The 20,446-nt window shown below is 48.0% G+C and overlaps 1 protein-coding gene across 3 annotated transcripts in view; it reads left to right on the forward strand.

Annotated features, from left to right (window-relative positions):
- Nucleotides 1–20,446, forward strand: part of CRACDL (CRACD like) — a 125,590-nt gene that overhangs the window by 82,216 nt on the left and 22,928 nt on the right. Inside the window, exons 1-6 of one of the 3 annotated variants that reach the window (XM_036873895.1) lie at nucleotides 2,773–2,848; nucleotides 3,034–3,093; nucleotides 3,880–4,122; nucleotides 9,142–9,277; nucleotides 9,628–9,792; nucleotides 15,539–15,766. In XM_036873895.1, the coding sequence (XP_036729790.1) occupies nucleotides 4,004–4,122; nucleotides 9,142–9,277; nucleotides 9,628–9,792; nucleotides 15,539–15,766 (648 nt within the window). In that variant the 5' untranslated portion in view covers nucleotides 2,773–2,848; nucleotides 3,034–3,093; nucleotides 3,880–4,003. Of the gene's footprint in view, nucleotides 1–2,679; nucleotides 2,849–3,033; nucleotides 3,094–3,866; nucleotides 4,123–9,141; nucleotides 9,278–9,627; nucleotides 9,793–15,538; nucleotides 15,767–20,446 lie in introns of those variants that run through there. The other 2 variants (XM_036873894.1, XM_036873896.1) reach the window with 2 other exon arrangements.

Here is a 20,446-nt window from a genome sequence, read left to right on the forward strand (position 1 = left end):
ACTTTTTTTAAGGCAAATGAAATTGACAAACCTCTTGTGTAATTGATCCAGGGAAAAAGGAGGGACAGATAATATCAGGGCTGATAAAAGGGGGCTTTATTATAGATAGTATAGATGCTAACATAATAAGAGGATATTATTAACAACTATATGCCAGTGCATTTGAAAATGTGGGAAATAAAGACAAATTTCTAGAAAAATGAAACAATAAAACAAATTCAAGAAGTAGAAAACCCGAATAGTTCCTACAACCATTAAAGAAATTGAATGAAAACGCCTAGCAGCCTAACAGATATAACGCAAACGGGCCTCCAGTGGATGGCCAACTAATCATGGCAAATCAAACAAGTGTTCAATGGCTGTACTCTGGGTCTTGGTAGCCACTTGCTTTAATCCCGAAGCAGCATCTTTGACTGTAAAGGATCGTGAGGCCGCGTGTTTGTTCAGACCTTCAGGGGTGCGTACCTCTTTGTCAACTGGGCAAAGGCCAGATGGTGTCCTGGCAGATGCAAAAATCTCTGAAGAGTCTTTCCAAACAATAAGCTCTCTTTGAGACCAATCAGTTAACCACATAAACGTTCTGAGATTATAAAGGTAAGGAAAATTCCACTGGAAGTTAAGAAAACTTGGCTGTAGAACTCATTTCCTTTTGGGCAGGGATCTGCTCCACCTAAGGTAATATAGGTACTCCAACTATAGAGTAATCCTAAGAAATTCTCCATATTAAGGCAAGATCATGTAAACTTCCCAAGGGGGGCACGAACATAAACCAAATATAAAGATCCTGGTGTTTTAAAAAGGGATTCAGGGACTTCCCTGGTGGCGCAGTGGCTAAGAATCTGCCTACCAATGCAGGGGATACAGGTTCGAGCCCTGGTCCGGGAAGATCCCACATGCCGTGGAGCAACTAAGCCTGTGCGCCGCAACTACTGAGCCCGCGAGCCATAACTACTGAGCCCGCGTGCCACAACTACTGAAGCCCGCGTGCCTAGAGCCCGTGCTCTGCAACAAGAGAAGCCACCGCAATGAGAAGCCTGCGCACTGCAACGAAGAGTAGCCCCTGCTCGCCCCAACTAGAGGAAGCCGGGGCACAGCAATGAAGACCCAACGCAGCCAAAAATAAATAAATAAATAAAAGTAAATTTATAAAAAAAGGAATTCAGCTTACAGAATGATTTACTTATCAAACGAATCAATTGTTAGCAAATTTTCAGGATATATTAGACAGCATCCTGGTAACCTGTGATGTTCCATCCTTCTGTTGTTAGTTCTCATATTCAGAAAGAAAGGAATGGACTTTGCTGAGCTGCTGAAATCATGGGATCCTGGGTATGATGGAATTTGTGGGTGAGAATGAAGGAGACATCAGGGAAGAGATCACGAAATGCTTAAAAGTGTAGATTCTGGGCTTCCCTGGTGGCGCAGTTGTTGAGAATCTGCCTGCTAATGCAGGGGACACGGGTTCGAGCCCTGGTCTGGGAAGATCCCACATGCCGCGGAGCAACTAGGCCCGTGAGCCACAATCACTGAGCCTGCGCGTCTGGAGCCTGTGCTCCGCAACAAGAGAGGCCGCGATAGTGAGAGGCCCGCGCACCGCGATGAGGACTGGCCCCCGCTTGCCGCAACTAGAGAAAGCCCTCGCACAGAAACGAAGACCCAACACAGCCATAAATAAATAAATAAATAAATAACTGATTGAAGGACTTTAAAAAAAAAAAAAAAGTGTAGATTCTAACAATCCAGGAAGCATGGCAGAGTCGGGCTCAGCGCTGCCACCATCATTTGACGGTTTTTCTCCCCAAAAGTTGTTAGCGTTTGGCACTCCAGGAGCCCTTTTTGCCGTGAGGCTGGGCCTCCTCTGATTGTCCATGGTGCCCACATCCATGCTAAATGCAGCACTTGAGGATTTTTAAAAAATTTATTTTATTGAGGTATAGTTGATTTACAATGTTGTGTTAGTTTCTGCTGTACAGCAAAGTGATTCAGTTATATATACATATATATATGTGTTAACACTTGAGGATTATCTTGGAAAATAATTTGGGTTATCATATCCGGGCTTTACCTCATCAGGACTTTTTGCTTTTGACTATTTTTATTTTAGGGATTAAAATCTGATTTCATTTATACAGTGGAATATTACTTAGCAATTTAGAAAGAGAGGAAGAATGCAAAATGCATGCATCACCATGCAAAGTGTCAAAAACAGTATATGGAGGGAAAGAAGCCACACACAAGGGTATATGCTGCATGATTCTGCTCATACAGGATGTGCTGTGTGAATTCAAGAATGGGCAAAACAAATGTATGGTAATAGAAATAAAAAGCATGGTTGCATCAAAAAAATAAACTCTTTAGGAATAAATTGAACCAAGGAAGTGAAAGATATGTTGAAAAATTGTTGATTTCAAGTAAGAGGGAAGTTGCTTGTGCCTTGATTCTGTGATCATGCTCCAAAGCTTTCTTGGCTCTTTTATTCAATGTCCAAAATAGACAGAAATCAAGATTTGTTTTCAGGTGTGCAAAAATGGTACGCTGTGTGCTTCACATCCTTCTGTGTGGTAAAAGGACTTTTCAGGAGCGAATAATTGATGCACGGACAGAAATCTTACTTTCTCTCCTTCTCGTGCACTTCTCGTATGTGTCTGGTAAATACTCACATGCATTCTTTTTGCATAGGAAAGAAAAAGTCCAAATTCAAAACGTTTAAGAAGTTCTTTGGGAAGAAGAAGAGAAAGGAATCGCCTTCTTCCACAGGAAGTAGCACCTGGAAACAAAGTCAGGCGAAGAATGAGGTCATTGCCGTCGAGTCAGGGCCAGTGGGCTACGACTCAGAGGATGAGCTGGAGTAAGTTGCCTTTTCCATTCCTTTAGGCTTGTGTGTTCCAAGGAGCAGGAGGGGTCACAGGAGGACCCGAATACTTGGGCTCATTGTCGTGGTAACTTGGTGGATTTCTGAGCTTACTTTCCTCCTAGGTAATTCCACTGGAGGTTCTTCCATAGATACGGTGTTTTCTGTCTTTTTGTACATAGGGATGGAGAAAGTTGGAGCGGGGGACAGGGGAACATTATCAGGTACCTGCTATGTGCCAGGTGTGTATATATTAAAAGTCTATATAACTATGGAAGAGGAGGTAAGATATACCATTTTATAAATGAACAAACCAAGCTTTAGAGAAATTTTGGAAAATTTGCCCAATGTCCTACAGCTGAAAGTAACAAGATTAGGAAGTAATCCCTCATCTAATTTGACTTAAAACTCTTTTGAGGACCTGGGTACTATACCAGAAAAATACATCTCTCTAAGCCTGAATCCTCAGTAACGTAATAAGAAAATTTTCCATTGGAGAGAGAGAGGAGTAGGGGGAAGGCTTCTTGCTGTTCAGTCTTAGAAAAATCATCCAAAAATATTATTCGGAAGAACAGAAACCCATATTTCAATAGGTATGAAATATGGGGAAGTCTAGTGAAGAAATCGTTATTTTTGTAACTTGTAGTTCGTCAAAATATAGTTATAATACATATGCTTTGGTTATTCCAGCAGTTATTTCTGTGAGTAAAAGGGAAAAACCAAAACCAAAACCAAAACCAAAACCAGATTTGTTGCCATGCCAGGTTTTGTTTCTTTTAAACAACATTGGCACCTTAATTTGAGGATAAGGCATAATGACCCTGGGATTGGGAGACAGACCACGCTGGGATGGGGTCATGGGCTTCAGCATCCCCGTGAGGGGTCCCGTCCCCTCCTTCCTCACCAGTCTCCTTGCCTGTTTCTAAAGGAGTAGAAATTACACTGACCGCTTGGTGGCACCAAACGACTAAAGAGGAGAGATCTGAGCTTTGTCTTTCAGGTTGTTTTTTTTTTTCTGGTGCTGGCAGGGAGCAGGAGGCACCCACATGGGACCTTGTGAAGAGTGGAGAGGACGGGCTATACACGCATTTTTAAGGCAGCGCCAAACTCTTGGGGAGCAAGACATTATCGTATAGTATTGCTCACTGTTACATGTCTTCACTGGGCCAGCCCCAGGGAGGACAGTATAACACTCGCCTCTACCCACCCCGTCTCTCGACCAGAACACTCAGCGGGCCCTCCAGCCAAGGAACAAGAACACAGCAGGAGGGGTGAGCTGGGCTGAAATGACCTGTCCACTTGCCCATCATCTATCACCAGAGCCCATGGAGAGTGGGGACAGTGCCCCTTTCATCTTTATATTCTCAGCACCTGGCAGGGGCGGGTCTTCAGTTACTGGTGAAAGTTTGCTAGAGTGATGGTAGGAGAGGAAGCTTGGGGTGAAGTATGATGACGCCGGGAAGTGCAAATAATGTCCTTAGAGAACAGCGCAGAGGGGAGACAAGAGCTTTCTCTCTTTTTTTCCCAGCTTTATTGAGAGATCATTGACATAGAATGTTGTGGGAGTTTTAGGGTGTACAACGTGTTGATTTAATACGCTTACATGCTGCCACATGATTACCACCATAACATTAGCTAATACCTGCATCATGTCGCCTAATTACCGTTTCTTTTTTGTGGTGAGAACATTTAAGATCTACTCTCGTAGCAATTTTCAAGTATATAATACAGTATAATTAACTATAATCACTGTGCTATAGATCCCTAGAACTTACTCATCTTATAGCTGGAAGTTTTTACCCTTTGACCAACATCTCCCCATTTCCCCCAGCCCCCAGCCCCTGGTAACCACCATTCTACTCTGTTTCTATGAGTTCGGCTTTTTTAGGTTCCACATGTAAGTAAGATCATAGAGTATTTTTCGTTCTCTGTCTGATCTCACTCAGCATAATTCCCTCAAGGTCCATCCATGTTGTTGAAAATGTCAGGATGTCCTTCTTTCTCATGACTAAATAATATGCTGTTGTATGTATGTACCACATCTTCTTTATCCATTCACCCATTGATGGACACTTCTGTTATTTCCATATTTTGGCTATTGTGAATCATGCTGCGATGAACATGGGGGTGCAGATATCTCTTCAACATCCTGTTTTCATTTCCTTCAGATAAATACCCAGAAGCAGGATTGCTGGATCATATGCTGGTTCTATTTTAAATTTTTTGAGGAACCTCCATACTGTTCTCCAGAGCGACTGCCCCAACTTACATTCCCACCAACAGTGCAAAAGGGTTCCCTTTTCTCCACATCCTTGCTACCACTTACCTCCTGTCATTTTTGTAAAAGCCATTCTAACAGATCTGAAGCGATGTCTCCTGTTTTTGATTTGCATTTCCTTGATGATTAGTGGTGTTGAGCTCCTTTTCATGTACCTGTTGGCCGTCTGTTGTCTTCTTTGGAGAAATGTCTATTTAGATCTTCTCATTTTTTAATTGGATTGGGTTTTTGCTATTGAGTTGTATGAGTTCTTTAAATATTTTGGATTTTAGCCCCTTACCAGATATAGATTTGCAAATATTTTCTCGCATTCTGTAAATTGCCTTATCATTTTGTTGATGGTCCCCTTTGCTGTGCAGAAGGTTTTTTTTTTTTTATTGAAGTATAGTTGATTTACAGTATTGTGCCACAGAAGCTTTTTAATTTGATGTAGTCCCACTTGTTTATTTTTGCTTTTGTTGCCATTGCTTTTGGTGTCAAATCCAAAAAGTCATTGCCAAGAGCAACGTCAAAGCGCTTACTCCCTATGTTTTCTTCTAGGAGTTTTAGGGTTGCAGGTCTTATGTTCAAGTCTTTAATCCATTTTGATTTTTGTGTATGGTGTAAGATAGTGGTTCAGTTTCATTCTTTTGCATGTGGCTGTCCAAGTTTTCCCAACACTATTTATTGAAGAGACTGTCCTTTCCCCATGGTATATTCTTGGTTCCTATGTCATAGAGTAATTGACCATATAAGAGACAAAAATTTAAAGGTACTCTTTGGCCTCTTTGAAGAGTCCGTGAGCCTTCTAGACTCTGTAGCAGCTTCTCGTCCATCACCATGGGCAAAAATGTCCACTTACCAAGGTACATGAATGCTGACAAACCACATGAAACGCTGTGGGTTTAAAAAGTTGATGCCCATTTATTGTGTCAGTGGGGTTATGCTTCTTGAGTCTCTTAATCTATAACAATTTTACTTCACCCTCCCTGCTTTGTTTCATGTCATTGATCAGATGGAGAATATCCCACAATCTGGATTTGCTTTCTTTTGGTATGATTGAACTCATGTCTGTATTCTCTGAATTTCTTGTAGAATGATAGCTGGATCTAGATATTTAAAATTAGATTTAGATTCAAGACGGTCCTGGATACTTACTGTCACGTCACATCACAAGGCACATGCTTTCTGTTTGTCCCACTTCTGGTGATGCTGAGACTGAGCAGTGGGTTCAGGGCGTCTCTCTCAGTGTGATCCATCCACGAACCTTCACCTGATAGTTTTACACCTGCTGATGATCATTACTAGATCCATTATTTCATTGTAAAATGGTGGTTGTTCTAATTCGATCGTTCATTCTGCATGTGCTAGCTAGCATTCGTCTATGCAGAAGACCTTTCCTTCATCAACTCCTTGGTTGCTCTGAAATACAAGTTGTACAGGAAAAGCAGGGTAATACTTGATTCTCCTTTTATCCATCTACCTTCAGAGTAATGACCTGGTACCCTAGCAAACTTCCAAAACTGAGTGATGAGTTTTATTTTTTTCTTTTCTTTTTTTTCTTGACTATCATTGTGAATGCATGGATTTTTATATATTTGATTTGCTCTAACCCATGACAGTCTCTGTTCATTTTTATGCTCACACTGTCCCATCTTATGCTACTGAGAGTCACTTCAGATTAGCTCCTGGTTCTTTTGACATGACCCCATTTGTCTCTGGAAGGTTCTTTGCTTTCTTGCATGATGAGAAATCCTAAGTTAGTTTGTACATTTCCTGCCCTAGACCTGTAATCGCCATTTCCTTTTAGTGTGAAATGGTTTTTAGCAACCACAATCTGCCTGCCAGGGGTGATGATTGTTAGTTGGCTGTCATTGCTTCTAGACCTTTCCAGTAGATGTAGCTAGGAAATATGTTTTTTTAAGAGAAAAATACATCATTAATTCACTGGTATTTTCAGTTCAAATTTATTTAGACAGAATTGTTGCTTCTTTGATTCTTTGTTTGAATTCACTTTTCTCTTTTACTGGAAATCTTGGTTCCTAATGATACTAACAAACTTATTTATTTTCTTCATCATTTAATATACTTATAATAATTTCAATTCCCCCTTTCCCACACAGAGGTTACATACTATAAAGATTGTTCTGCACTGTTTTTTTTTAACCAATATTGCCGCTAAGACTACCAAGTACAATTTGCTGTCTTTGTGCTTTTTGTTCTTAGAATTTATCCTATTACAGATGTAGAGTCAAAAGTCACTTGGATGTCGAGTTAAAGTCACTTGAAATCATTCTTTTCTCTGTGCGTTTATGCTGACAACCTGATATAAAATTAGGCTTGTTTCCTTCTGTTTGTTTTCTAGTTTTAGAGGCTGATTTCCCTTTTTGTTTGATTGTGTCTTTTAAGGATGCAAAATGTTTCCATAGTTTCAAAGACAACATTGTAACTATAAGTAGAAACCTTGGTACCCTGAGTCCTGTCTTGTTCTATCCTTCCCCTTAAAGGAGACTATTTTTATTCATTGGTTCCTTATCTTTCTATTTTTATTTTTTAAAAATATACGCAAACACACATATGTTTGTATATGTTCACACCCCCTTTCCCACACAGAGCTAACACAGCACTGTCTGTACTCCCTTTTTTATTTTTCACTTAGTCGAGTCGGGTGCTACCTGCACACAGGGTTGCTCCTCACCCCTTTGGTCAGCTGCAGAGCCTCTAGTATATCACGTCCCATAGTTTATTCAGGTACCTGCTGAGGGACATGTGGGCTGTTTCCAGTCTTTTGCATCTATAAATGATGCTGTAGTCAATGGCCTTGAGCATATAGCATTTTGTGTCTTTGCAGCGGCCTTTTCACACTGTCCTGAATTCTAGTTACACCCAGAGTGGAGGTGTTTGGGCAGTGATTATGGTTTCCAGAGGGTGTGACCATGGGCTGCCCGCTGTGGGAGGGAAGCCCAGGTGTGCATATGATCTTTGTGACAACAGCTGCCATTAGCAGGAGGCCCTCCTGGTTCTTTCACTCGGCCTCACTCTCTCCCAGAGATGTGAGGACATTTGTGTGCTGCGAGTTCCGCACTTGCAAACTTACTCTAGCAGCTGGAAGGAAGCTAGAAAACATCACTAACCAACATGGGGCGGGGTCACACCTAGGAATCCCTAATGCCTCACAAAGGACAGGATGCCCAGGGCTGGGGTGGGGGAAGGGCTGTTGGTGCAGAAGGTGGCAGCGTCTTCGGACAAGCTTTCCTTCCTTCATCATCGTGTCTCAGTCACCTCCTTCCACCTATTGTTCAGGCTGCCAGCGCCGCTAGGAAAATCTGACGATAACTCCCACATCCTCTTAGCACGTTTTGTGAATGTCCTGTGGGTTCAGTTCCAAATTGGAGCCTTGAGCTCGGGGCTGGGGAAGGGGCTGGGACGGTGATGCCAGAAGGGCCCGCCATCTACGCCCCAGGACCTTGGCACACAGGCTGGGTTGCACAGATCACATCAGGTAATGAGACAAGGGCGTGGCTTTGCACATCGCAATTCTCCTTTCAAACCCAGCCGTGGATGTGTGTGTTTTGGACCACGTTGTAAGGATGCCTCCATCTGGAAAGCCCTCAGCCTGCTGTGCAAACACGGCCTCCAGCCCACCGAGAGGCTGCATGTTTGCCCACAAGGAAAGACCTCACCCTCCCCGGGCACCCAGGACAGTCTGCACAGCCTGCCAGCCAGCCCAGGCCCCCTGCCAGCCCTTCCTCTCTGCAGGCCTGCTGTCCTAGACCTCACACCTCGTCAGACCTTGGTTTTTCCCTTAACGAAAAGAATTCACACAACCTTCAGATCTGTTAGGAAAATCCCTATCTCTACAAAGCTCCTGATAGTTGACCGTGGTATTTGACAGGATGAACCGAAGTCATAAACAGTTAAAAAAAATAAATGCAGCTGAAGGCTTGTTGTAGGATGTGCCCTTAGCCCCATCCCGAGCCCCCCGGGGAGAGACGGGCACCAGCCGAGGGTCACAGTGCTTCTTTCGTCCTAGGGAGTCAAGGGGCACGCTGGGCAGCCGGGCCCTCTCACATGACAGTATTTTCATTCCCGAGTCGGGACAGGACGCTCCTCGGCCGGTGCGGGTCTTTTCCCAAGAAAATGTGTGTGACCGGATTAAAGCTTTGCAGGTAACTTTTCCCCATGGCGACACTGGGTACGTATGTCAGGTATGCATCGCGAAGTCTTAAGATGATTTCTGCTGGGTTTACTTGATCTATTTTTAAAGCCCAAATGCATGCACGTCACAGCTCTCCCAAGACTCACCCAGTTAGTTACAATTGGACCGTACCTCATTCTCAGTTATAGCCACTCATTTTCAAGATGACAGCGGCAGAGCTGGCGGCAGACTCGCAGTTCAGTTCCCTGCCCCAGGCAAGGGTGCTGAAAATATCTCTTGAACGAATGAATTGCAGTGGGAGGATTTGTTGAGAAAAGTTGCTGATGAAAACAACAGCAAATGTTCTTTATTCCAATCTAGTTAAAAATACAGTGTAATGTGAAAATGGGGCCGCCACCTCCTCTGGGGGGCCTTCCGGCCAGGCGGGGAGATGATGGTGGCATGAGCTCTGAGGACGACGGTCTGCCCAGGAGCCCCCCAGAGATGTCCTTGCTGCACGACATCGGTCCCGGCACCACCATAAAGGCAAGTGTAGCCTGCACTACCTTGGCTCCGTCCGCGCCTGCCACATAGGGCTGTCGGGGACTCTGGCGGCCCCTGTGTTTGTTCCCCTTAGATTCCCGTGGTGGGTCATGCTCAGTGCGGCCAGGAGGGATTCTAGCCAGGTCACTGGAACCCACTGTCAGTCCTTGGACTGTATTTGTTTTCATTCTTTGAGCAGAAATTCAGGTCTCGTTAGGAGATATGGTTTGGGGAACATTTTCCCTGATGGTTAGAGGTCTGATACAATCAACCCTATACCTCGTTTTTCCTGTCTGAGCAGATGACCAGAGACGGGGCATCTCATCTGAAAGAAGGAAAACAGCTTTGAATCTGTTTTCTGTCATCATGACATTTGGCTGGAGGGAGAAGGGAGTGGTAACATATATGACTTAGTCTAGGCTCCTGCATCTGAGTTTGGGACTCTGAGAACTTGTTAGTTTAGGGGTAGAAATGTGAGGCATGGCGCTGGTAGAGAGGGCAGCAGGGAAAGTTTGACAAGCAGGAGAGGTGTCTCTGACCTCAGCAGGGCGGGGAACTGATCCCAGAAGTCCCCCACCCCCTTTGGAATCCAGGAGGAAGAACTGAACTTTTTTGTGTGTACACCAGCGGTCCCCAACCTTTTTGGCACCAGGGACTGGTTTCATGGAAGGCAATTTTTCCACGGACCGGGGCCAGGGAGGGGGATGTGGAGGGGTAGGGGAAGGGGGGATGGTTCCAGCGGTAGTGTGAGCGACGGGGAGTAGCAGATGGAGCTTCACTCCACCGCCCGCCTGCCACTCACCTCCTGCTGTGTGGCCCGGTTCCTAACAGGCCTCGGACCGGTACCGATCCGCGACCGGGTGGGGTTGGAGACCCCTGGTATAAACAACATAGCCTGTGGTGCTGCCATTCTGAGCCCATACAGTAGGCTCAGTGATAAAATACCTATCATTTATGTTACATGAGTACGTAAATGATGAAACAGATGATGATTTCCCCCTTGTAGACAAGCCTTGCTGTGGGGTGGATAGAGTTGGAGTTATCCGTGTTACGACCCATTATGTATAGAGCCACACCCCTGCCCTGTGTGTCCTTGGAGGGTCCCTGTGCCCTGGTCGAGGGCCATCCTCAGGGAAGTCCTGCAGTTTCCGTGCTGCTCTGAAATATATTCAGCAGTCACTTCCACTTGGACGTTCAGAAGCCCCCCTGCAAAGGCAGGAGAAGGAGTATTTACCTGACTTGTTTGCCGTTGTGGGTTCCCAGAGCCCCACGGATGAAGGCAGAGGAAGAGCTGTGGTGTAGCTGAGAGTGAACACGCCCAGGGTGTGGGTTTCTGCACAGAAGGCCAGAGAATGACTCTCCAGAATTCTGCCCTAGGGTCGACCTGCCCCTGCTTGCTCCGCGAGCAGGTCAGAGGGCAGTAGGGCACCCACACCTGCTCTCCCACCTCGAGGAGAAAGCAGAGAAGACAAGGCGGAAGATTTGGCCCATTGCCTGGATTCCAAGCCCACCCTGCACCCCTTAGCACCTTAAAATACTGGAGGGGAAAGTTGACAGACTGATGGCCGTGTTAAGGTGTCATCACCACGTGACACACACATCTTGGCAGCTCAGTGGCCACAGCCTCAGGAGCGGATGTGACTTTGTGTGTTTCAGGCTGCGTGGTTGGGGGGATGTGTCTGGTGAGCCATTGTTGACTGACTCACACTCATTCCACCCCACAGTTCTCTGACTCTCCCGGCATCGTGGTTCTCTGCGTTTAGCTGGGACAGACGGTACAGGAGAGCGGGTAGCTTCTAAATCTGTTAAGGATTAAGGAGTGAGCCCAGCTCCCAAACCCGCAAAGCACTGTGCTGCACAAATTCCACAGTCCGCTGACCGGGAGCCACTCATACTGGGCAGGGCTGACCTTGTCCTTTTCAACACCCCTCCTTTGGTGGTGATGTTATTTAAAAAAATGTTCTGAGAATTTATCAAGTATTGGGTAGTAGGAACAATCCACTAGCTTCATTGGAAACCAAAATTTGAGCCTTTAAGACTTAAAAACTATCATCTTTATCATCATGGTTTTTGAAGACACAGCGATCATATTTTGTGCCTTGATAGTTTTTTGGGCACAGGGGGCCGATCGAGAGGGGGAGACAAAGCACCCTTTAAAATGCATTTATGTAACACATGGTATTTGATATGATGGCACCTTAAACCCCAAAAGGATGGGATTGCAGGCTGTTGGATTTTTTCGTGTGTGACACCTTACACAGGCCCACATGCTTGACAGAGAAACTTAATGAAGATTATTACGAAGAAAGGTCTTCATTAACAAATATTTGATGACACTGCCAAGGTGACATTTTCTGACAGGATGAGTTTTTCAGGAAATACATGGAATTATTTTTAAAATCTCATTACCACATGAGGTAACGCCTGAGGAAATTTGTTTAGTGATGTTTAAGGTAGAATTACATCTAAGAGGTCCTAATCTAGGTTTCCAACCATTAAGTAGGAAACAAGGGGTCGAGGGTGGCAAACTGGCAGGTCTGATATGCTCTGGGTGACAAGGGAAGACAACAGGGGAGACGGTACAGCTCTGATGGCCAAAGAAAGCGAGGCCTCCTGCTGTGGGTGAGGCCACGGGCTGGATCCCTCACCTCTGGGTCTGTGTCCTCGGAGGACCTGGGAGACAATTGAATGGGATCAGGGAGGTCAGTGCCTGCCCTGCTTCCCCCAGCCCACCCGCCACCCCTGCCCTGTGTCTGGGGTCCATTCCCCATGAGCCACCCTACTCCCCCTCCCCCAGTGGCAGGGCCTCTCTTTTTGAGGACAAACATGGTAAAGCAGCTGTCACCCAGGGTCACCCTGCAAAAGCCTCTGAATTCCAGGCTGCTTCCTCAGGGCTCTTTGAGCCATATTTCCCCCCAACAAAGGGCCACTTGTTAGACTCTTAAATCATCCACTTCCAGAATCATCCAGAAGCACAGACTCCAGGAAAATTGGGGGGCTGGGAGCAAGCAATGCAAACGTGAGCTCCAGATGCCGCCAGCCCTCAGATAAAAATGCAGGTCAGCTTTTCCTCCTCCTCCAGACCCCACCCCACCCCATCAGTGGTTGCTTCACTGATCAGAGACGGAACTTGGTTCTCCTCGATCGGGAAGGTGTTGGTGTTTCCAGGCCCCAAGGACTCTCAGAATGACAGCTCAGACAGAAGCGAGAGTCTGGTTCCCTATAGGGAAGACCAGCGTGACGGCCAGTGCAGGGTTGTCTGGGGACAGAGGCCCTTGTCCAGTGTCAGGGACATTCAGCTCCTCCCCAGGCCCCCAGCCTCAGGGCCAGAGTGGACCATCCGCTCAGGCAGTGCACATGCAGGGGGAGCCAAGTGGAGAGTAGGCAGGGAACGTTTGTCCTTTGGGTTTATAGAGGGGTGACCCAAGACCCACGTTATCACAGAAGGAGAATTCATCCTCATTTGTGGAGTCACTGCGTTTGCAAAGCAGCTCATCTTGTCTGCTCTCTTGAGTCCCAGGCAGTAAGAAAAACAAAACCCCAAATCTCACCAAGTGTGGATATCCACTGTCCCTCCAGACAGGGGTGAAAATGAAGGATTCTGTATGATTGTGAAATGGGCCCATCCTGCTGTGACCTTATAAGGAGGACTATCTGGGGAAGGTGTCTCCCGTCCAATCGCAGGGGACCTCCTGAGTCATCAGCCACAACAGTGAGAGCCAAAGCCACAGGCACAGAGGGAGTCGTGGCCAGGTGTCCTGTGGTTTAGTTTCAAAGCAATTTTTCTTGTTTTATTCCCGTAAGAACCCCAATCGCTAAAACCACAGAACTAAAAGAGATCATGTTCACTTAGAGCCATTTTTCCCCGCATTTTGGTAATTGTCTTCTCCCCATCGACAGGAATAAGCTTTGTACTTGCACTGGAAAATACAAGGGACTTTATGTTAACAGGGAAAATACGTTCCTCTGCAGGGGGTGGTCCCCGCGTCAGTGGCGCGCTTGCGAACAGCGTCTTCCTTCCGTTTCCTCCTCTAGTTTGGTGGCGGGGCTGGGGGGCTGCTGGGCACGTGCTTCTGTGTGGCCCAGGGTTGTGGGAAAGACCCTGAGCGAGATGCACCCGGGCCCCTGGGAACCCCTCACTCCTGTGTCTTCTTGTCGCCGCTTCCTTCCTGAGGAGGGCATTTACTAAATCATCGTGAGGTGCATAAAATTATGGTCTCAGGTTAAAATGTAAGCAATGCACCACCTCACACCCATTCCGATGGCTACTATTAAACAGAAAAAAAAGAAAACAGAAAATAACAAGTGTTGGAGAGAACATGAAGACAGATGTTGGTACCCTGTGCCCTGTTGGTAGGAATGTAAAGTGGTGCAGCCACTGTGGAAATCAGTATGCCTCGAAAAATTAAACATAAAATCACTTTATGATCCAGTGATTTCATTTCTGGGTATGGACCCAAAAGAACTGAAAGCAATTTCTCACAGACATATTTGTACACCCACGTTCATAGCAGCATTACTCATAGTAGTTAAAGCGTGAAAGCAGCCCAAGTGTCTTGGGCTGGATGAGTGGACACACAAGGTGTGGTATATACCCACAGTGGAATATTACTCAGTCTTGAGGAGGAAGGAAATTCTGACACAGGATACAAGATGGATGAACCTCAAAGACATTGCGCTAAGTGAAATGAGCCAGGCACGAAAGGACAAGTATTGTCTGATTCCACTTATACGAGGTACTTAGTCAAGTTCATAGCGACAGGAAGTAGAAGGGTGGGTTCCGGGGCTTGGGGGAGAGGGATCGGGGACTTAGTGTTTAATGGGCATGGAGCTTTAGTTTTACAAGAGGAAAAGTTCTGGAGGTGGTGGGTGGTGATGGATGCACAATGACATGAATGTATTTAATACCAATGAACGGTACACTTAAACATGGTTAAGATGCTAAATAAAAGAAACCGGAAAATAAAACACTTTGGGAAACAATGTGAACTTGACACTAATGTTGAGCACCATGCTGGAACAGAAAGCTGTGTTTGTTTGTTTGCAGGTGGCAGGGTTGTCACTAAAGCCCAGCCCCTCCCAAGGTCTCCCTCTGCACCTTGCTCCCCCGGGTGCGCAGTGGGTGCCCGTCTGCTACTTTATGCTGATAAGTGTCTTTGCAGGAGAACCCGGTGTTGCCATCACTCTTCCATGTGACTCCCCCCAACCCCTTCCTCCCAGGCGACACTTTTGCCCTTTGCTGCCTTTCAGTTACTTCCTGCCGAGGTATGAACTAGTAAAATATTTGAGACTTAACAGGGGTAACTTAACAGACAGATTGTCCCAAGAGAAGGCGTGAAGATACAGAACCCTAGAGTGAGCAGTGATGGGAAGCTGAGAGCAGGGCTTGGCATGGGCTGTGCCCCAGGCTGTGAAATCACACCCTTGAGCCACCCCCATGGCTTCCAGAGACAGGGCCAAGCCTGACTCCGCCCTTGGAGGAATTGGGCTGGTCGGTTTCATGGGAGAAAGTAGCTCTTGTCTGAAGCACCTGTGCAGCTGCCGTGGGTGGGCGAAGGCAGAGTTACTGGCTACAGAGCACCTAGGACTCAGGTTCTTGGAAATGAGTGATGGGCCTGCAGGGTTTGGCTCGACACTTCAAACCCCCAGCCCAGAGATGAGCCCGGTGAAAGGGGAGGTTGATGTGCTGGCTGTACCGTTTCCTCGGGGAAGCTGATGGCTTGGCCTGTGTGCTCCTTGTCACCTGAAGGTCTGTGTGGTTTCCTCGTCCCGGCCGCAGTCTCCTGACCAGCTCTTCTCCAGGCAAGCGAGCGACACCTCCATCTCCCCCAGGACCTCGGACAGCAGTGTGGCACCTGTGGCTGATTTCGATTATCCCCCAGAATCCTCCTCCTGCCTGGACAACTCTGCGGCCAAGCACAAGCTCCTGGTCAAGCCCCGCAACCAGCGGTGCAGCAAAATGCGGCGCCTGTCCTCGGTAACCGGGCAGGGGCAGGGTGGGCGGGCCGCCCCCCCCGAAGTGCCGAGCTGGTCCAGGGTACCTTATCAACACCCCACGATCTTGTCTCGAGGGAAGGAGGGAGGGGATGTTGGTCTATGAGCATCTCTTTCTCAGCCCCGTCATTCTCTGTGGCCAGGCGGACCCCACACCCCGCTTCTCGGCTCCTCTGGGGATGAGGCATTGCAGGCACCACTGGGCAGCGGAGAAGGTGACAACCCTACATGGACCTCAAGCCCCTGGTCCCTGCCCCCACCCCCGCGAGGGCCGTGGGACCGTGACCATGCCACAGGAGCTGGGGGTACTCATGGCTTCAACCTAAATCAGATATGCCCCTCCCCACCTAAGCACTCATTCATTCATTCATTCAGTCTTCATTCTGCAACACTTACCAAGAACCTGCTCTGTGCCTTGGGTCCCCTGCCTTCCCACTGTCTTCAGTGTGATGTCCACACTGCAGGCCTGGCACAGCCGGGCCCTGCCTACCTCCTTCCATCCTCACTCAACACGCTTTGGCCTCCCTTCTGCTTCTGGCACTCACCAAGCTGTCTCCCACCCCAGGCCTTGGGACCGGCTGTGTCCCCTGCTTAGGATACCTCCTGCCCAGCCCTTGGGGGATGCGTTCCGAGGTCCTCCCCAAAGAGGCTCCCCATGAACGTCCTGTGGAAAGCAGCCCACCTGCCCATCACCATGGGCACTTCCTCCATGGCACTGGCTATACACGGACGTGACCTTTGTAAATGGAGGTGCTCACTTGTTTATTGCCAGTCTTCCGTGAGAAGACTGTACTTCTAGCCCTGGAGCAACGCTAGTCACAGAGCTGACATGTCGTGGACGTTAGCTGAATGCATGAATGGATGAACAAACGCATGAATGACCAAGGGAGAAACTGAACAGCTAGAGTGGACACTGCCTGGGGCGAGGACCTACTTAGCAGCACAGGGGTGCTGACCCTGTAAGGACAGACCCCTCTTTGGCGTGCTGCCCAGGCAGTCATCAGCTTGTCCCTCTGGGAGCTGAGAACTCGCTCGTGCAGTGCTTTGGCTTCACGGGACCAGGGGCTCGAGGTCCCTGTAGGGTTGTCACCTTCTCCGCTGCCCAGTGGTGCCTGCAATGCCTCATCCCCAGAGGAGCCGAGAAGCGGGGTGTGGGGTCCGCCTGGCCACAGAGAATGATGGGGCTGAGAAAGAGATGCTCATAGACCAACATCCCCTCCCTCCTTCCCTCGAGACAAGATCGTGGGGTGTTGATAAGGTACCCTGGACCAGCTGGGCACTTCAGCTGGAGGCAGTGGGCTGGGGCCTCTGGGGGATGTCAGGGACTCCCTGGAGAGAGTGGCTTTTCTTCTGGGCATGTGGAAGGCGCTTTTTCACCTCATGCCAGCAAAGTCGACTTTTGAGGGGACTAATGCTGGGGAAAGAAGGAGGCTGTGTGACCTTCAGGCTAATGTGCTCTCATGGAAACTGGGGACCTGGGTACTTGGGCAAATGCTTATCTTTCCAGTGCCTTCACAGTTAAAGGCTCAGTACTGTGGGGACTTGCAAGGCCTAGTAACTCTGACCTGCCTGTCCTCGTGTTGAGTGTAGCCACAGGACAAGGGCAACGCCGGCTCCCTGTGGCCCCCAAGTCTGGGCTTTCTTCCCATGGGGATGCCTTCTGCCCTGGAAGGGTGTGTGTAACCAGCCATCACCTGGCCAGGACTTGGCTGCCGGAAGCCCATCTCATACTCCCAGTGGAAATGCAGCATTCCTTCCTGCTGCCCCCTGGGCAGAGCTGTACCTCTTTCTTTACTTTTGAACTTGACTTAGCTCTTGAAGCCCATTTTATAGAATAAGAGGAAATCTGCTTTAGGCAGTCTGGGTAAACACAGTCATTCCTTGATTTAAACTCTGTCCTTTGCACATCTTCCCCCCTTTCTGGGTCGGGCGCAGGCATGGATACATTATGTTTTTGGAGGTGTCCGTATTTTCCTGAATGCACAGAGGTGTCTGGCCGGTGGTCACCAGTGTCACTGTTGGGTCCTACGTTGGAGGCCTCTGTCCTTCAGTGTCTGCAGCCTCCTTTGCCCTTTGATCATGAGGTCCCTTCTCCTAACCATGAGGACCTTCCTCTGGGGACCACATGCTTTCAGATGTTCCTATTCTGCTCCAAGGGTGGGGAAGAGCTGCCACGCTGCCCCCTCTGCTGCCCTCCTGACCCTGGGGACTTCTGGAGGTTCCCTGTCCCTTTGGGCTTCACTGGACAGCGAGGTCCAAGTTTCCCCTGCTTCTCTGATCTCCGGTAACATTTGGGGTTTCTTTCTCCATCACCCACTCTGTCACGCCCACCCCCCGCAGACTCAGACATCTTCAGTTTCCACTTCAGTCTCTTCTGCTGCTGCCCAAGCTCTTTCGTCCATTGGGCAGAAGAGCTGTCCACGCCCGGCCAGGCATCCTCTGCCATCAGTGGGGTAAACTCTCTACTCCACATCATGTAGGCTCTCAATCTTTTGGAGCACTGGGGAAAAAAGGGGCTTTTCTTAACCTTAAAAATCCCATCCTGCACAGGAAAACGAACAAACAAAAAACCTTGGCTGTCAAGATTGTGATCCTTATTACAAGTTTGAAAAACATATTCAAGACTGCATTTGGTTGGATCCATCTGCCCCCACCAAAGCAGGGGCTGTGGAAGAGGAACACACGAAAGACCAACATAGTTTTTGGTTGTCTCAGCATGTTTGTTACCCTGCTGCTCAGAACCGTGCCCCGTGCATGGCTCTGGTGCAGTAGAAGTGGAATGCCCGTAAATGTTTATACTGACATCTCACCACGCCAGCTGGGCCTCATCCCAACCCAGGCAGTGCCAGGAGAGGGAATATTATTAACTCTGTTCTGTCTAGCCCGAGGTCGCCTGGCTGGCAGAGCTGCCAACAAGTCCCGGGTGTCAGAAACAGATGCTTCCTCTCCACACCGGCACTGCCCGTCGTGCCCATGCTCTGCCCATAGATGATGTGCATGCCGCCCAAAGACACTTTCTTTCTGGCGAGAGGAGGTAGATGAGCAGGCAGCCATGATAGAATCTCCATCTGGGTGCGGGCTGAGCAATGGGTCCCCTGCTTCCGATTCCTCGGGAGGGTTCCGGGGGGTGAAGCTGCTCTGAGGGCCCAGAGTGGGAGGCAAGGTGTGTGTGGTGGAGGTGGAGTGGGTATCCGCATCCTTCCTGCTGTCCTGGCCAGAGAGCCCAGGCTCGGGTAGGAGCCGCTTTGTTCCCTGCAAAGCCTCTGCTCAGCATCGGGGGCTACCCTCTGGAGTGCACGCTCCGTGCCAGCCTTCCTTCTGCCTGGCCTCCCACCGTAACCCCTTGGAGCTGCCAGTGGCTCAAGCTGGATGTGCTCAAGCCAGGCCTGCTCCTCAGCTTTATGTTGACTTAATGTGGGTTCCAATAGTTTAAAAACATGAGCCACCATCCTAAAAGGGTTTCCACATCAAGGGTTTCCTGTAGTAACAAAAGGCCAGTAACACCTTAGGAACCTGCAGCTTTTGAAAGTTCTTCTGGGGATTTCACATCTTCCCTTTTGAAATCCAGAGGAATAGGGTTGTGCATCTTGGCAAAGCTAGCTTAGGTGTCGTCACAAACATCCCAATTATCTTGTGTTAGCAAGCAGATACCAGCTGGAAAATGTTAAAATAACAACAACAACAAAAACCTATTGCAAACACTCCCCTGGGTGTTTGCTAAAAAGAAGGAAGGAGGGCACTGCCCTTGTGCAGCAGCCTGGGTGACTCTGTAAAGTCTAAAGACAGGTCTAAAATCAGGAACTTTTAAAAAACACCAGCCTCAATGCCCTCAGCCTTTCGGTCATTTTCACATTTGCTTGTGAATGATTCATGACTACCTTGATCTCCTTTCCTTCCTAAGAGAGCAAGAACTGACTTTGTGGTTGGTAGGGAGGAAGTGGACTAAATCTAGATTCCAGAGACTTTTCGGAAGAAAAATAGCACGAGGCTGTGACTTACTGCCAAGCCAGGCAAGGCTTCCTATAGGAGTGGAATCAGAGATTGCTCTGGGGGTGCTAGTGGAGCCCTGGAGGTGTGGGGTGGAGGGCAGCCGGCCAGTCACTCAGGCCCAGAGTCTGGCACATAAAATGGCAGGGGCTTGGCTTGACCTGAGCAGGGAGTGGGAGAAACCATTTAAAACGGCAGAATAGATTGTCTATTTTATGTATAGTAGTGTGTGTATGTTAATCCCAGCCTCCTAATTTATCCTTCCCCCCACCTGAGAATCTGAAAAAGAATAGATATATGTATAACTAAATCACTTTGCTGTACACCTGAAACTCACACAACATTGTAAATCAACTACATTCCAGCATAAAATAAAAATTTTAAAAAGACAAAACGGCAGAATATAAGACTTCAAATTTAGCTGAAAAGTTTGGGCTTTATTCTGTCACCTATGGTTTGCTATTGACCATGTTGGACATGATAGGAATCATCTTTTAGGCAAACCAGCCTGCCTTTGCTATGAGGGTGCATCCCTGGAGAGAGAAGGAATTGACAGGGGACACCGGCTCTGAGGCAGCACAGGGGGTCAGAGAGGGCAACAGCTTTGCCCCTGGGCCACCTATTAGCTCAGCCTTGGCCAAGGCAGGGACCTCTCTGAGTTCCCAGTTCTCCAAGT

Source organism: Balaenoptera musculus, chromosome 13, assembly GCF_009873245.2.
Source record: "Balaenoptera musculus isolate JJ_BM4_2016_0621 chromosome 13, mBalMus1.pri.v3, whole genome shotgun sequence".
NCBI classification, from domain to species: Eukaryota; Metazoa; Chordata; class Mammalia; order Artiodactyla; family Balaenopteridae; genus Balaenoptera; species Balaenoptera musculus.